Source organism: Anopheles coustani, chromosome 3 (genome assembly GCF_943734705.1).
Source record: "Anopheles coustani chromosome 3, idAnoCousDA_361_x.2, whole genome shotgun sequence".
In the NCBI taxonomy this organism is placed as follows: Eukaryota; Metazoa; Arthropoda; class Insecta; order Diptera; family Culicidae; genus Anopheles; species Anopheles coustani.
The window spans coordinates 42,976,850-42,994,098 of NC_071288.1; the positions used below are offsets into that span (position 1 = coordinate 42,976,850).

A 17,249-nucleotide genomic window follows, 5' to 3' on the forward strand; every position below is an offset into this window, starting at 1 on the left:
TGTTACAGAGATAAAAAGAGGGAGGGAGAGAGGGAGAGAAAACCAAAACGAGTGACGAATGACGAACGACTACTAGCAGGAAACACATGCCAGATGATCACTGTTGGAGGGAGAATGTTCGAGAGAGGAGGAACGTCGAGCGATGAGGAAGAGTGTGTTCGACAATTGCCTGGTGTGTTAAAGAATGAAAAATCTATGCTCGAAGTTAAAGTGGGTTAACAATTTTCCTCAAAACAAGTTTAACAAACGATATAAAGTAACAACAACTTATTTAGTAACAGATAAACGTTGATTTTTTGGACAAAAATGATGTCCAAATAAAAACACCTTCGTGGAAATGCTTTCCACATATCCCAAACTCGTTTAAGGTGTGTTCGTACACGGGAAATGGATGGCATAGATGTCAAAAAATACATATTTCAGCTTCGAGCGGCCAGCGAACACATGGAAGGGAATGGAAAATTCGGATGTGGAGCAAAGCATTCCGAACCAAACTTATTTCCCATCATTCCGCAAGGGGGTGTCCTAGGGAGGGTAGGCAATAGAGAAAAAAAAACCCGGTCCGTAATGAAACGAATTGTGCACACAGTGTGTCGATGATGAAGCCTCCTCCCGGACGCGCTGGTGGGCGTGTGGATGTGGTGTGTGCGCTGCGTGTTAACAAAAGCCAAACGTCCGAAGCGAACGTCCGACGATGGAGGGAACCACACCGGGGGGAAGCAGGAGCACACATACAGCAAGTGGCACATACATCACACATCCCGGTCGTCCGGGAGCACCGGTTTCATTTGCGCACATACACGCACGCTGCCCATTAATGTATGCGTGTGTCGTTGGTGTAGTGGAAAGCCGACTTTTTCTCCTGGCTCATCATCGACTTTTCTTTTTGGGCCCGTGGGCCACTTTTGATGCTGCGACCGACCAGGGGAAGTGGCAGGGAAGGGAAGTGATGGTGGCGGTGGCGAGAGGCTGCTGCCATCGTTACGTGAAGTAAGATATTTTCAGCCAGCCGTCCACCGAAATGACCGCCGCCGGCAAGAGCTGGCAAAAGAAAAGCGAGAAAAATTTCCCGGAACAACATCCCCTTCTTCCAAACCACCGTTCGGTTCGGTTCTTAGGACAGAAACATACTGGCCGAGGCCTTTTCTCCGACTTGTTCACACTGGAACACTTTTGCTTAATTTCCCCCCTTTGGTTTTTCCTCGGCGCCCTTCCTTTGGATTTTGGGAAGAAAATTTGAAGAAACATTTGTGACGAGAGGCGGAAGGGGAACGGGATGGGAGAGGGAGTGTGCACTATTCAAGTCACTTATTAAAGTTTTTCTCCTTCCCCACACCGTGTGTGTGTGTGTGTGTGTGTGTGTGTGCACGGTTCCTCTTTGTGACATCAAACTGCCTGCGCCGCTCGGTTTCGTTTTTCTCGATTCGATACGTTCCGGGATATGTATTGAATTTTCTTTTTCCCTGTTTTCCGCCTCCCGTGTTGGTTCCGTTCGGGAGTGAAAATGACTTTCGATGGAAAGGATCAAATCGAACGACGGACGGGCAAGTCATACACGGGAGGGGAGACTCGAGTGGGCGACGTGTGTCATGAGGCTGGTGTGTATCTATGCCAACTGCAAACATTGGCCCGTCTGGCGGCTGGACGTACTATTTGTTTATTTGTGCACGGCCCGAAGCTGAAGCGGCCCGGCACGATGAATTATTTGCACCGAAACGGGTCGAAGCGGTAGGTGGTGGTGGGAGGTGGCTGAGAGGCGGCTTTGTGGAACTTGTGCTTTCCATTTTGACGAAAAATTGGTTCATTCCGTAAGGATGTGGCACTGAAGGGTGCCACCGTTGTGAGGACATGTTTCACAAAAGCATTCATTTACGTGAGTGTTCACGCCTTTTTTTTTTGAGCTATGAATCCATTACACGGTTTACCATGTCATTCGAAACTAATTTGTTTAAAATGTTTCAAAATTCATTTTCATATGTCTTTTATATTCCACTCATTACTTATAACGTTCTCCAAATGTCAACTAAGAACATCATGCAAGGTTATTTTAGGCCTCCAAAGGAGACTTAGAAATAACTTCTAAAAGATAGAGAAAAACTTTATGTGTCACTCTATTCCGATCCATTTTAGAGTTTGGGTCGGTTGTGTGATACCGTTCCACATACCGTTGGGTCAAACGAATCGAGGAAGTCCAAAGCTATTTTAGACTTTTAAGGTGACCAAATCTCCGTATCGGACGAGATTTCTCTAATTCGAACTCGAAACTTTAAAAAATCGTCGGCTAAAGTGATGTTTATAGTATAGTTACTAAAAGATTAAATTGGTGCACCTGATCTCTTGACCTAGTTACGTTTTCATTTATCTAGATTAAGCTGCAGATTCAACAATTTACTACTTAGCACATAGCTTCAATCAGCATTTCTCTATAATCGACCTTAATATGACGTCTCAAAGAAGAAGCGACGGTCTTCCGTTTAGTTTTACATATTTGTTTATGACCCTAGCCGTTCCAATGTAAGCAATGTTTGTATTACGCGTACTTCTATGCTCGTCTTATAAATCCCAGAGTGCCGGGCAAGCATAAACAAATAAATAAATAAATAAAGTGTCTTTCTAAAGTTCGATAGTTAGCAATTCAAGTTCATTATTTTTGGGTACGACTAAATCAATTTAAAAAAAACAACACCTTAATTTTAATCGAACAAAAAAAGCTAACATTAGTCGTAACCAAAAAACGATAAAACATCCTAGGTTTAAAACAAAGGTTATTTATACTACTCTTCATAAATACTGAAGTGAAAGAGTAAAGAAAGTAATTTTTTCCTATTAGGTATTAAAACAACATGACAATAATAGCTCATTTCTATTTTTAATCATTGACTCGGTTATTTTCTATACCCGGTTTTAATTGTTCACTTCGTATAAGAGTTATTATACTTTTTGCTGCCGTATTGCAACCCATCTTCGTTTAACTCGTCGTTTCCACAATATTTAAAGGCTCATAAAGTTGTTAGCCCTTAAAACAAAATCCAAAACGACCTTGTGCTACGGTTTATTCCGACATAACGTTCCATTTTCCTGCGCTTCTTTTTGTTCTGTGCTGGAAAGGATCACCACTTCGATGGAAAGCATAACTCTGTTCCCGGCATATCAGTGTCGTGTTGCTAATGAAGTACCAAAACCGCACAAACGCCACAGTGCAGACAAACAGTGGCCAGCAAAGCACCGCTGAAGCACAATGCATATTCATTTGGAAGCCTCCGTGGATGTTTAGTCAAAAGTGCCCCGGGGCTTAGCGGTATTTTCCGTTAATTTCGTCCACTGCAAACCCCGATGGTGTGCCGAGGGAGGACACATTATTTTTGAGGATAACACCCGAGTTGGTGGAAATAAAACAGAAAAACGCCGTCAGGGAAAGAGGAAGCGAGGAAAACGGTGGTCGTAAGTAACACGTAAGTAAAGCACAAGTAACGCCACAAGACCGCCGTAATAAAATTAGTGGAAATCGTGGTGACCACCAAACCCGTTTGGGGCATGCCAGGTGTGGGGGTGGTAAGAGAGGTGGCGGTGACCACCGATGAGGGGCTTCACCGCCGCGTTGCCCTTGCACCTTGGTTGTGTGGTGCGATTTTTGAGCCGAAGTGAGAAAGACTGTCGTAAAATTAACCACCCACCTGGGCGGGTGGGTGTTGTTCGAGGGCCGGGAAATGAAAATTACCAGCAATGGAAAAAGTAAAAACGGAAAACGAAAACTCTGTGCTCGGCTCTGGGAAAGTAGTCAGCAAGGTAATAAACAAGAGCGCCACAAAAAAACAAAATAACTCGACAGATTATACAAGACAGCAAGCGTTTGGACGGTCGGGAGTTTTTCCTCTTCTTTTCCATTTTCAGAACCACCGTCGGACGGAGGGCGGGGAAAGGAAACAATAACAATAATCATGCTCGCAAGCCAGTACGAGCAGTGAAGTAATAGAACTCACAGTACGATTCACCGAACGGCGAGCCGGGAGAAGGATTTTTCTTTCGTCCTTTTTGAGTTTTCACCGCCAGCCCCGATGCCAGAGCCAGACAGGAAGGGGAGAGGGTGGGTGAAGCGAGTGGGCAATCCTTATGCGGTAAAAATTTATTGTCAAAAGTCAGTCAATGCCAACCCCCATGGGTTTTAGTGTGGGTAAGGATACATAACGACGATAGGGACTTGGTTCTCTTTTCCTTCGGTTTGGTTCCATACGGAGCTATTTTTATTTAAATTTGATAGTTTTCCCTTCATAACTATCAATTTATTCAAACGCTCGCTGCAAGACGGGGCGGATCTCGGCCTCGGGCACGTGGGGTTGGTCGAAAAAGGGAAGCAAACGAAGCGCGGGAAGAAAAAATCGTAACCATAATGAATGCATTAAAATATAACTTTATTATTATAGCGCCTCTCTCTCACCCTCTCTCAAAGACGCTTTCCACGGAAACCCTCGCGGTGTTCCTTGGCCTAAGCTTTTTATTCAGGGCGTTTGAAGGCATACTTTTCAATCGTGCTGGTTTTCGAAAAAAATACCAACCATCCTCCAAGAAGAAGCAAGACGTTTGATGTTTGTCAATTGTTTTGTTTACGTCCGAATGGTTCGCTTACTGCCAGGATGTCGTTTTTTATTTGAGTTTTATTATTTTTTTTAGGTATTCCTTCTTTGCTTCAAATTTGCTTTCGTTTGCTGCGTCTTTTTCTGAGTGTTTTTTTTCTCGTCCAGTCATATCTTTGTTGATTTTTTCGCTGACGATAGGCGGCAAGCAGGAAAAGGAAAGCGGGGAGGTAAATATAGCTGGAAAACTGGAAGGATTTTGATGATTTGATCCACATCCAGCGCTTGTTGTTTTCCATCTCGACCCGGAGTTTTACCGCACTGAAGGGTAATAAATATTTATATTTCACTAGTACACGGGTGGAGCAATAGTCTGCGGTAGTGATTTTTACATTCGTCCCAGCTCTTTCTCTCCCTCTCTCTTTCTCTCTGTTGCTTGTGGAATGCACGAACCGATGGTGGATTTGTTCACCGAACGTCCTTCAAACCGGTTCCGTAATGTGTTTTGGGGGAGGGTGAAGGGGGCCTTGGAACGGTGCCGGTGGATTATCCTCAGTTGAAATCCAATAAATTTCAGCACATGCCATCGCCGGTTACGGGTTTTCCACCGTCCCACCACCACCACTTCTCACCCCCTACTCGGTTGGGTGGTCGAAAGAAGTACCTTAACCTCGTCGGGGAAGACCTTTTTTGAATTCTTAATAATTCTTGAACGCACAAATAACCGCCAAATCCGTATGACGTTCGGTGGCCACCGTCTGTTTGTCGTTTGTAGGTCTTCCCCTCCACACCTCGACCCTTACTCTTTCACTCTCTTTGAGTAACCTAAAGCTTGCACACTTTTACCACGGAAACCTAAACAACAAAAAATAAAAAAACAATACTCGATAAGGCCAGCAACTTTAGCACATTTCCTCTATAGTCACTGAAGTATTTCCCCTCCCGTCTACCACCCCGACGTACGCCGTCTTGCGGTTGTTTAAATCACTAGCCAACGCCTTAGGGTGGCGCGTTAAACACTCCAAAAAGATACCAAATGAAGCCGGGCTTTACCTGCCCGGTGATGACGTTACGAAATCCACTAATTGAAAAGCAGATATCGATTTTCCCTGAGGTGGCCTATCGGTTTTGGGAGGGGTTGGTGTTTTAGTTTCTTTCACCCGATGGATTGCGACTGTACAATCCCCTTCCGGTTACTCTGTTGAGAGAACATGCTTTCGATCAAATTTTATCACTTTAGTACAATGCTAACAATTTTAAGATTATCAAGTAAAGCTTTTATTTTATTTTAATTTATTTGACATGAATGTGTTTCAGAAGTTGAGTAATATCAAGAAGATTACTCATTTACTCTTTTACCGATTCAATAATAACTCAATAGTACTCGATGATTATTTTTGTGCTTTGAGGTTTTTGAGTAGTCAAATTAAAACGTGTTTAAATTAACACAGTAACAAACAAAGTAATGTAAATCTCTTGTTGCTTTTAATATATCTAATTTTATACTTTTTATCAATCATCATGATCAGCCTAAGATTCAAAGAGTTATTATTGATAACATTCACTGTGCACCAATAGAAATGCATAAACGAAGACTAAACGTTACTCATTAAGTTATTTTTATCCCCGATGGTAATTTAACTATAATTTAATATGTCAAATAAGCAAATTTTTCCTCAAAGAAATTTAGCCTTCCATTACTGTGCTTTTAATGTTATGAACAAAGTCTATCTACTTAATCATTTCAAATGCAGAAAATATGATTACTTTTATAGCGCTTGTGTCAACAATCTATATTTCTTAATTTTATTGTGAATCCTTACATTTAATCTTGTTCTCCTAGAGGTTCTACAATCCGTAAAAGAAAGGGAACTGCTTCAAGGCCTTAATGTCTTCAACTTAATTATTTATTCATTTGTATTTCCATTTATTTGTTGTAAACTAAAAACTCAACTTAAGCCATTTTAATGCTAGAATGGTGTACAAAATGGCGAAATGCAGTAGGAATAGTGGTGGTAGATGCACAATGGACCGCGATAAAAAGACATCCACCACAGATTATGGTGGTCCGAAGAATGGCCGCTCAAGGAGATTATTGATACTTCACAGTTTGTTGTTAAAACGCGTGGCCTCTTCTACGCAGCCCTATTTCTTTTCCTCACTTTTCATTCTTCTCTTTTCTCTTTCTTGTTCTATTTTCAAACCAGTTGTTTTTTGCGCCTTTGAAATCATTCGTCCTTTTCATCCTGGTCATTCCATTGAATCGGCCCATATTGGTGTCCGAATGGGACCGTTAATAGAACGGGCCTTTGAAAATTAACATAAATCGAACGAAGTGTGAAGCGGCAGAGCAGCGGAAGGGGACAAAATGAGAGGACAACAAAAAACTTTCCCAGTTTCCAATCAATCGGTGTAATAGGGGTGCATTGGAGAGTGTCCCGCTGCCCGGTGCGACCGTGGAAAGTCTAATCCCGGTTAAGGAGCGAGTGGTGCCGAAAAATGGAAAACACATTTTCTCAATGCTACCGAGACCGGTCGGACGGACCTTTAGCGCGCCGGACCCTTCGCTCTTCGTTTGGGTGAATTATGCATAAATGTGCATTCATCCGGTGCATTCTTTCCGCTCCCGTCCCGTCTGCGCTCTCATTACTCCCGAGGTGACACGCGTCCCTAATGTGCGTTCGATCGTTCGATTGACTGGTGTTTTCGGTGATGGTGGCCGTGGTGGTGGTGGTGGTGCATCGCCGGGCATATGGGCCTTCGGGTTTCGCTTCAACAACAATGGCAACAGCACCATCGAGCGCTACTGTCGTATGGAGGTTTTAATGGGATATTTGTTTCTTCTTTTTTTTCGAAAAATCAAATCCCAAAAATGTGCAGCTAGGAGAGGGGGAAAGTTTTTCGGAATTGGTCGGTACGATATTTTTTTTTTTTGGCCAAAATTTTGGAAATCGCCATAACAGGGAAGGGAAGGATGCTGGCGATGGGAGGGAAAGGGATGCTGGATGGAAGGTTACTATTTTTTGGAATTCTCGATATTGCTTTTTTCCAAAAATCTCTTCAGTATCCTGCGGGATGGTGACTGCGTCGGTAGCCGGTGGGAAAATGTGAAAATGTTTCGTGCGGCAACAATTGTCAACCATATCTGTTGATTGTCGTAAGACTTTGAGAGTGTGCTTTTGTACTTGGATTTAGACTTATTTTGAGTGAAAAATAATAACGCGAGTGAACGTAAGTGGTTTGTTGTTGAAAAGAAATAATGTACTTACAATATTTCCTCGATCGAACATATTTATTTTAAAAGGTTTCCACGATTTTAAGACGTTTCAAAAACAAATATAAAACAAAAACGTTATAACCTCGGAGTGTCATAACTTACTCTTCCGGTGCGGTGAAGATGCGAATCGAATGAAAAACAACCCAATTCTTCTCGCGCAGGCAATGTGTGTCGTCAAAAAATGCGAATGTTTTCCATCCGAGGCCCAACTTGATCGGTCGATCGGTCCAGGAAAAAAGAGAAGAAAAAAAAAATGCTGTGACAGAAAAGTTTTTCAAAGTTTTATAAGTGCCAAACTTTCGGCCCCTTTCGTCCCCCACACTTCGGATGAAGGAGGAAAAAAGGATCCATTTTCCACTGGGTGAATGTGTTTTTCGGTTCCCGGCTTCCAGCCCCTTTCGGGTGTTGGGAGATAAAGAAAAATATTATTCAATCACGTCGACAGGCAAACACTTCACGATTGTGGGTTGAGTGTGGAGCAAACAAAAACTTGCGCTACTTTCGAAACGTGGAAATAGTTTCAGCTGATGTAAAACCAAAAAACCAACGGAAGTAGTTTTTATTTTTCCTTTCGGAACGAACATTCGGTTTTATTGTTTTGATTGTTCTTGAAAAACACTTTTTTCATTTTTCTTCCCCCATCCATCCACCGCTGGCACATTTGTTCATCCGTGGGTTTGTTTTGTTAAATTTTCCATCCAATCGGTAGGAAAAATGTATCCCGGACGAAAACAACTTGTGTCGCAATAAATATGGCGGGTTGGAGGGTGAACCGCTCGACTCCCATTTCTCATTCGGCCAATCGTGATGGAATGCCAGCGCCACGTTCGCTGCGTTCCGCTCCCCGCTTTTCCTCGGTTTTGGCTTGACGGAAAGGTTTGAAAAATTTTCACCCGACGGATATGTAGATTCGGACAATTTGTCTCATGTCGGTGGGGCCGCTTTTGCCGGGAGCCATGGGAGCGAAAGGATGAGAAAACCGTTTTCGATGGCACCATTTTTATGGCACATGTTCTGTTTTTAAATTCGGAAAATGTTTTCTGTCGGGAAAGCGCCAACGTGTGGCGATGGGGGAGGGGCAGAATGAAATGCTCGTGCCATTATTCCTGCTGAAGTTTTATAGCACTTTGCAAAACTGTTCTTCTCTAATAGCTGTTTTCCTTTCCGTCGAACACATTATAGCGAGGGTTTTTTGGTTTCTTTCGTTATTGAATATTCTAATGTTCGACTGTCCGACCGCCAGACCGACGCCGATGATTTGTTTGTCTGTTTCGAAGGGATGTTTTAGTTTGCCTATCTATCATTACACATTGTGAAATAGTTTCAACTAAACCGATGTTCAACAGTTAAAATTTTACAGTTTTGCTAAAAATGCTTATTTACCACGCATCCAACACATTATTCTCACGCAGCTGTTCAATCATTTCGGTGATCGTGCATTCTATAGATCGAAATATTCAAATCCAGGTAGCACCCTGGTATCTTCCCTAGCAATTTTGCTATTTTCATCCCTCAACAATCCGTACCGTTCCGTCCAGCGACTGTCCATCCATCGTGTTTACCTTCTTTCTTCCCCTTTTTACCTTTTCCCAATCGTTGTGAATGGAAGTACATAAATCCCAACATGCTTCACACTGTCGCATTTTAAAGCAAACAACACCGACCGATGCAGATTCGAACAATTCGGTCCCTTATGGGCTCGATTATTGGAGTGTTTGCTTCAAAAGAGCTTCGCTACATGCGTCGGCCCGTGTTCTGCTTCCCTAGGGCTTGTTTTACATCGGTATAACGGCTTTAACAGTGTTATGATTCAGCATGACAGTGGCACAAATGAGCCGCTCGTTGTCTTGTCCATCGAGGGGCAGCCCCTAAGGGATCGCTTTGGTAACGATTTTCACCGATTGTTGTTGCCAAAAGGTGTTCGTGCGGTCCTCTCGAATGCGTACGCATGTTTTGAGACACTTTACATCTGTTTCCGCTGGAAAGGATTAATCATCTGGAGCTGGATTGACAAAGAACGAATATTGTTCATACACCTTAGTCTTCAAATAACATTCGATAGTTAAAGTTCAGTTGCTTTAACAACTTAATAATGTTTCTTTTTCTCTTTGGGTTGTAGGTTATTCTATTTTTATTTCTTTAGAAGCCTTTGCGATACGTGTTTTACTATTTCATGGAGGAGTTTCGTTTTTTTTCGTTTTTTTCTTGCCTTTTTTAACGCAACCTGCTGCCATTAATCGTTACACACCGGTTGTCCGTAATGGTAAAAAACAAAATTTAACTAATGATAGTAATGACACACACCATTACGGCCTTTTGCGGGGATGGCCACGTTCACCGCGACTGCCTCACTTTAAATATGTACGATAACGAAGTCGAAATGGGGGAGGAAAATTGTAGAAAAAAAGTACCAAAACAAAAAAAACCTTCCTAACAATTATATATTAATCGGTGCGTAATGGTAACGAAAGGGGTTTCATGTTTGGTCCGGTTCACGCGGTGGCACAAGCCGTTTCACGGGACAGCTTTTATGCTTTTCTAATTTCAACACTCGACATGTTTTCACTGCGTTTCGTTTCATTGCTTCACATTTTGCCCCATCTCGCGCCTGTCAGGGCGGACTTTAGTGACTAATAGTCAAAATATCCCACCAGGCTTTCGGGATAGCGATTAGGGCATGACGATTTGCCCCCGGGGGGGTGCAACACCTTCCCGTGCGCTTCCACTTCCTGTCGGCGCCTGCCAAAAGGTCCGACCACTTTTCAGGCCACATTCCTCTTGATTACGCTAGTGTTGTTTTTCTCGTTTCTTTATCTAACCGTTGGGCAGGTGAAAATGACGGCTTGGCAATGAGACGGTGAGGGCGGTGAGGAGGAAATGAAAAAAGCAACCCCCTCAGGACGCGGATTGTCGAGAGCCGGCAAGTTCCCGCTATCAGTCCTGTACCGGTTGCGAGGTGAAAAATAAAATCGAAAAATATGTTTATCTTTTCCCTCCCCGTTCCGATGCTCCAACGTTCCTTCGTCTCTGACCTTCGTTTGACTAGCATTAATTTTTATTTTTTCGGTTAGGTTCACTGTTTTCTCCCTCCTCTCGGCTATCTGAGCGATAGGAAAATGTTAAAAAATAGGCGCTAGGGAAGCACATTTTTGGCACCTTTCCCGATGGTTTTTTTCCTACACTTTTCGAATGAAAGTTTTTTTTTTTTTCTATGTTGACAGAAGGTGGCAATTCGATCGATCGATCCACGGATAGGAGCGGTTTTATTTCATAATTGCGCGCCCGTGTGTAACTCCACAATTGGAGCAGATGGAACAGGGTTAGGAAAACCCGTTGCAACGACCGAGGGTAGCGCACGTTGGGGGAGTTGTTTGATATTTTGTTTCCCTTTTTATGTGGCATTTAGGTCATTAACTTTATTACAATTTTTCAGTCACGAAACTGGTCTAAATTTGTATAATTTCAAATAAAATGAGCTTTTTAATGGCCAATAAAAGAAAACGTAACGAAGAAACGTCGGAGAAGGCACGGAACAAATATTGAAAACAAAGGGAAAAAGGGAACCTTTGAGAATCCCAAGTCCTTCCGATTGACCGTGAATTTGTTTTGAATTCGTGTACTTTTTAAAATAGTTTGCAATTCAGTACATACTTCAAAAATTCTCATTAATACAACCGAATTTTAACTTACATTTTCACATGAATCGTTTCAATTAACTGCAATTATTTAACCTTCTCAAGTATTTCCTCATGTAATAATATTTTTGTAAACCAAAGAAATCGCCTAGCTACTTTTAATTGCATTAAAATCATTTCTACAAAAGCTGTTGTCATAGGAATGACCCCGGTTTTTGAACAACACTGTTTTCATGGGACCTTAAATTTATTTTGACTTTTTAAATATTTTGCTACAATAATTTTATCATATTGTTTCTTCTCTCCAGTGACTGAAATGGCTGCCTCAGTCTACGCGACACCACCGCCAGATCTTAGCGGCGAGGAAGCCGCCCTCAGCGACGCCTCAAACTCGTCCCAGACCAACAGTTCCCACGGCTCCACGCTGAAGGCTTCCAAGCGAACTCTATCGTCGTCCTTCCTGAATGCGGCCACGACGCAAAGCAGTACGCTCACGACCGGCTCACATCACAGCTCCGACTCGCTGCCGGACCTATCGAAAAAGCGTCGCAAGCAGTCGATGCCGAGTCGATTTTCTGCCAACGGAACGGCAATCCCAGAGGCACCGCCCGGAGGTGCCGGGGAGACCACTACCGACTGCGACGCCGAAGCCGACGAGGATGCCAGCGAGCAACCCGAGGGCAGCCGGGCCTCGAATCCGGCTAGTCCGGCGATGGAGACGGACAACGAGCCCGAGGGCACGTCCGTGGCGGCTGCTGCGGCGGCCGCACTGCTGCTGGAGGAGCAGCAGAACAACTTTCAGAAGATATTCCTCTCGAACCTGAGTCAATTACAGCAGAAGCACCTGCAACTGCAGCAGCACTCCGACGGGTTTCTGCCGCTCGGGAACCCGGAGAATTTTCTCACCTCCAAGCTGAACAGCCTGATAGCGTTCGGTGGGTCCCGGTCGGGGTCGGAGGGTGCGGAACCGGGCAGTCGTGACGAGCAGAATGAGCCCGACGATGAGGCACGCTCCCGGTCGGAAGGCAAGGATGACGAGAACCGAGAGCGGACGCCCGAAAACTGTGGCAAACAGAACGGTAAGGGAACCTCCGAGGACGGTGAGGTGGGAGTGCGGCAACGGCGAGATGATCGAGAGGAAGCCGAGGCAGGTATGAAGTCATCCAACGGGGACGAGCAACAGCAGCCAGTTCAACAGCGAGAGGAACAAGCGTCGATGATGAATGAGTCGTCGGGACATTCGCACCCAAAGATCACCATGAAGAAGGAGCTGTTCATGGATCCGGAATGGGATGGCGAGATACGTAGCAGTACCGGGATGCCAAAGCCTGAGGATTGGATATCGATCGCGGGCCTTTCCTTCCCATTTCCACCGGAAGCCGCCGCGGCGTTGTCTGCCAGCGGATATTTGCCCCAACTACCGCAACTATTGGGCGTACCGAGCGTATCATCGGGATTTGGTGGCCCGACGGATGGAAGCAACCGGACCGGTGTACCTCCGTTGCGTATCTTTAACCCGGAAGCATATTGTGACCTGTGCAACAAGGAGTTCTGCAACAAGTACTTCCTCAAGACGCACAAGGCGAACAAACATGGCATCTACGAGCCGGCGGCATCCTCGTCCAACAACGGTGGAAGCTCAGACACTGGAGCCTCTTCCGCTTCGGCTCTGTCTGCTATGGGCAACCCTTTCAACTCGATCCATCAGCTGTCGCAGGTGTTTCAAATGCAACAGCAGCAACAGCAACAGCAGCAGCAACAACTCAACGCTTCCGAGCAGCTGGAGAAGCTGTCCACCGGGCCAGGACTCGGTCAGCAGCATTCGGCAAACGTAGCGGACCCCAGCCAGCAGCTAATGTTGCCATCTCACCATCAACAGCAGCAACCAGCATCCGGTACATCTGGCCAACAGCAAGGGCCGCTGGGTGGACAGTCGAAACCATCCTCCCAGCAGGGTACAACGTCGATGCGCACGACACAATCGCCAAAGGTCGCCCCGACAAACCACATCCAGCCGACGGTGTTTTGCGATATCTGCTTCAAGAAATTCAGCAGCCTAAGCGCTATGCGTAAACACCGCAGCAAGGCGCACGAACTCTCCGGAGGAAGCAGCACTAACCATCAGCTCCAGCAGCAGCTCCAGCAACATCATCAGCAGCAGCTCCAACAGCAGCAGCAGCAACTGCAACAGCAGCTGCAGCAACATCTCGCCCAGCAGCACCAGCAGTACCAGCAGCAGATGCAGCAGCATCAGGACCTGAAACCGGAGTCGAGCGAAACCGAGCTACCTCCGCTTCAGGTTCCCGATGGTTTCCGGGAGGACTACACGGTCGAGCAGGAAGACGCTACGTTCACTCCACAGCCACGCAAGCTGTCTCCCCACTCGATGCAGGCGGCCCGTGAGGCCAACTTTTCCGCCGACAAGCTGAAGCGCCTCGGGGTGATTAATCCGGAGGCGTTCTGTGAGATTTGCTGCAAGGAGTACTGCAACAAGTACTTCCTGAGGACGCATCGGCTCAAACGGCACGGTATCCTGCCGACCCCGGACGAGCTAAAGGACGAGCGTGGTCATCACCCTTGGGCAGCGCCGTTCATGCAGACGGCTCCGCTGAACCTTATTATGGGCGGAACGGCTGCCGCCGATCTGATGAGCGCGCAGATGGCACTCCAGGCGTCCTCACCGTCGTCACTGAAGAAGTTCCTAGCGGCGGCGGGTGAGCTGGCAGGAGTTGAGAATGCTGCCGGATCGATCGACGCTGCCAAGGGCTCGACGGTGGAGATCAAGCAGGAGGTTTCGGTGAAGAGTGGCCGCGATCGGCAGATGAATGGTGATGGTGGTGCGATCGATTCCGGAGCCGATTCCGATGAGCAAGCGCAACAGTCGGATGGTGGAAACGGTGTCGATAGTGCTGAAGATCGCCAGGGTGCCAGGGATGCGGGAAGTGATGAAGATGCCGAGGCGATTAGCGTTGACCTGCAGAAGCTCCAATCGATGATCATGCAGTTGAATGACCTGAACAGCATGCAGCAGCAACAGCAACATCACCACCGGAAGATGGGCTGCGGAATTTGTGGTAAAGAGCTACCGAATCAGTACCTCCTCCATGCGCATATGCTCCAGGAACACGGACCGCTCGGTATGGACAACAACAACGGGCACGGCCAGAAAAACGGTGAGACCGCTGCACACCTGGACTCGTCGGTCGAGGTGTGCAAGCACTGCGACAAGGAGTTCTCGAACGTTTACATGCTGAAGCAGCATCTGGTGGAGGTGCACGGTGGCAGTGGACTACCGGGATCCATGCCGAGCCCGAAGCGCGAGGGGTTCGTCACACCGGAACGTCCCACACAGCCCGGTCCGATTCCGATGCCACCAGCTGGCCCGGGAGCTTATGGAGGCGACCGTAAGCCGACCTTCTCGATGACACCGACGAGCAGCTATTGCGAGATCTGCAACAAGGAGCTGTGTAACAAGTATTTCATGAAGACACACATGCAGCGTATGCATGGCATCGAGATAGAGAACGGAGCTCAGATCGGTGGAGTGGTGTGTAACATCTGCAACAAGGAACTCTGCAGCAAGTACTTCCTTCGGGTACACAAACATAACACGCACGGCATAGTCGAAGAGGGCGCTCCACTGCCCCAAGCTCGTCAGAATGGTTCTGGAGGTGGTGGTGGTGGAAGTGGTGGAGGTGGTAGCTCTGGAGCAGTTGGTTCTATTGGTAGCGATCCGGGAGTTAATGAAAACAGTGAAGGAGCTCCCGGAGCAGGAGTCTTTTCGATGATGACCGGTGACTCCGGTGGCTCGGCCCTCCTAAAACCGGGTGAAATCAGCGATCTCAGCAACCGATACTACTCGCACTTCACCGAAGTGTGCCCACTGTGCAGCCGACGGTTCCGGAGTGCCAAGTGGCTTCGAGCGCACCTGCTAAGCGATCACGGAAAGATGGGCATCGAAAAGCTGAAGGATCTCGAGCAGAAGCTTGGAACCAACGGGAACGGAGGTCCCGCGCTGGGTGGTGGAGGTGGGCGCAGTAAATCCAACAGTCCCTCGCTCAAGGTGCCAAACGGGTTGAACGAAGGGGGAGCAAAGTATGGCCCCAAGTCACCGTTCCCCGCCGGACTTAGTCCTGCCGAGGCGGCGAAGTTCCTACCGAAGGGAGCTGGTCTTTTCGGCCCGGAGCAGCCCACCTCACCGATGGGTGGTCTCAAAGGGTACCAGTGCTCGTATTGCTCTTTCGCGACCCCTCTCCTGCCGCTGCTGTTCATCCACGAGAGATCCCACTCCAGTCTGACCATCGTTCAGCAGCAACTTCTTCAGCAGCAGCAGCAGCAGCAGCAACAGCAGCAACTACAACAGGAAGATGTGCAAGCGTCGGTCCTAGGGGCGGTTGGTGGCTTTCCTCCGCTGCTTAAATCTGAGTCGGCCGTTTCCCTGGCGAAAGACCAACCCGCCAACCAGCTTATGCCGGCCGGAACCTCCTCCGAGACACCGTCATCCACGCCAGCCTCAACGCCGGTTCCATCGCTCTCGCACGATGCGCTCCATTTGCTTCAGCGACCTCAGTCGACGCATAGTCCCGTTGCTCGCCCCAGTAGCTCCGGTTACGAGGAGCCGGAAGGATCACCGCAGCCACCCAATGCTGCTAGCCGACCAGCCGACCACTCCACGGCTTCCTCTCCGAAGCCAACATCACCGCGGAGCGAACCGACCGCCATGCTGTCTGAGCTGGCCAACCTCACGCAGCGTCCAGCGGTCTACGCACTACCGCAGCAACCTCGCTCGGGACCGCTGATGATGCAGTCCTTCCTCATCGAGGAGTGTGCCGGTGGTCGCTCTCCCAAGGATGCCGACAGCGACAAGGAGCCAGGTGGCCCCGATCACAGGTTTGTACCAGCCGTTGTTTTCTTGCCCGTCAAGGAGCGCATTCACACACCGATGACAATATCGTTCAACCTGAGTCCCGCCTAGGTGCGCTGACCAGCGGAGCGGGTAGCTCTGAGCTACCTCAACCCCACACGCACCCACTCTAGTCATGGGAAGGTGGTTCACCTCTAGAAGGTGCACAAACAAGTGGGGAAGATCCGTAAGAAGATGAAATCAAAAATTTATCGCAAGGAAAATCCGCAAATACGTACGTAAAACTTATCCTTCAACAAATTTAAACAAATAAAATAAAACCAGAGTAAACCAAACCAAACATAAGCTATCGTGAAAAAAAATGTATGAGATAATTCAATGCTAGTGAATGTAAAACCATCTATCTAGAGTATAAGACCACTATGTCATAGCGAAATCCTCCGCTGATAGCTGCCCATTTTTAGAAGCGGGCAGGCAGTCAATGCTACCTCTATTTTATATTTTATAAGAGTAAAACACGCCAGCACACGTAGAGAAATTCACACACAGCGCGATAAGTGGAAAGTAGGGAAAGATGTCCTCTCGTGCTCTTCCAGTTATGCCGCAAACGAACGAAAGTAATGGTCAATTTTCTCCTAAGTTACTTCTGAGCCACACTTTCTTTACAGTCATAAAACCTAGTCAAACTCAACGTGCAAACACCTACTCACAGTAAATGCAATTTACCGTTTTCTAAGATTTGCTCTGTTTCTTGGATCTAACGGAAAGACTGATACAAAAACAAGGATAAACTGAATGAACAGAGAGAAAAGATAGCACCCATTCGGTAAATGTTAGGTATATTTTGGTTGTAAAAATTACTTTAATTGTTCTGTTTCAACTATTTCCAACTGGTTTCATTG

At 46.7% G+C, this 17,249-nt stretch overlaps 2 protein-coding genes across 2 annotated transcripts in view; one reads left to right on the forward strand and one right to left on the reverse strand.

The window, feature by feature from the left end:
- The window catches only part of LOC131271648 (KAT8 regulatory NSL complex subunit 3), a 259,954-nt gene that overhangs the window by 79,724 nt on the left and 162,981 nt on the right, over positions 1 to 17,249 (reverse strand). The window lies entirely within an intron of this gene.
- Positions 11,800 to 16,458, forward strand: LOC131271647 (uncharacterized). The gene is made up of 2 exons (XM_058273145.1): positions 11,800 to 15,215; positions 15,300 to 16,458. The coding sequence occupies exons 1-2, from the start codon at positions 11,800 to 11,802 to the stop codon at positions 16,456 to 16,458; spliced, it is 4,575 nt and encodes a 1,524-aa protein (XP_058129128.1).

Bases quoted from the DNA above. Each gene is read 5' to 3' on its own strand.
- LOC131271647 (XM_058273145.1), top strand. From the start codon at position 11,800: ATGGCTGCCTCAGTCTACGCGACACCACCGCCAGATCTTAGCGGCGAG. The intron at 15,216-15,299 runs TCCGGGAGTTAA...TGGCTCGGCCCT, and splicing joins GTTGGTTCTATTGGTAGCGA to CCTAAAACCGGGTGAAATCA.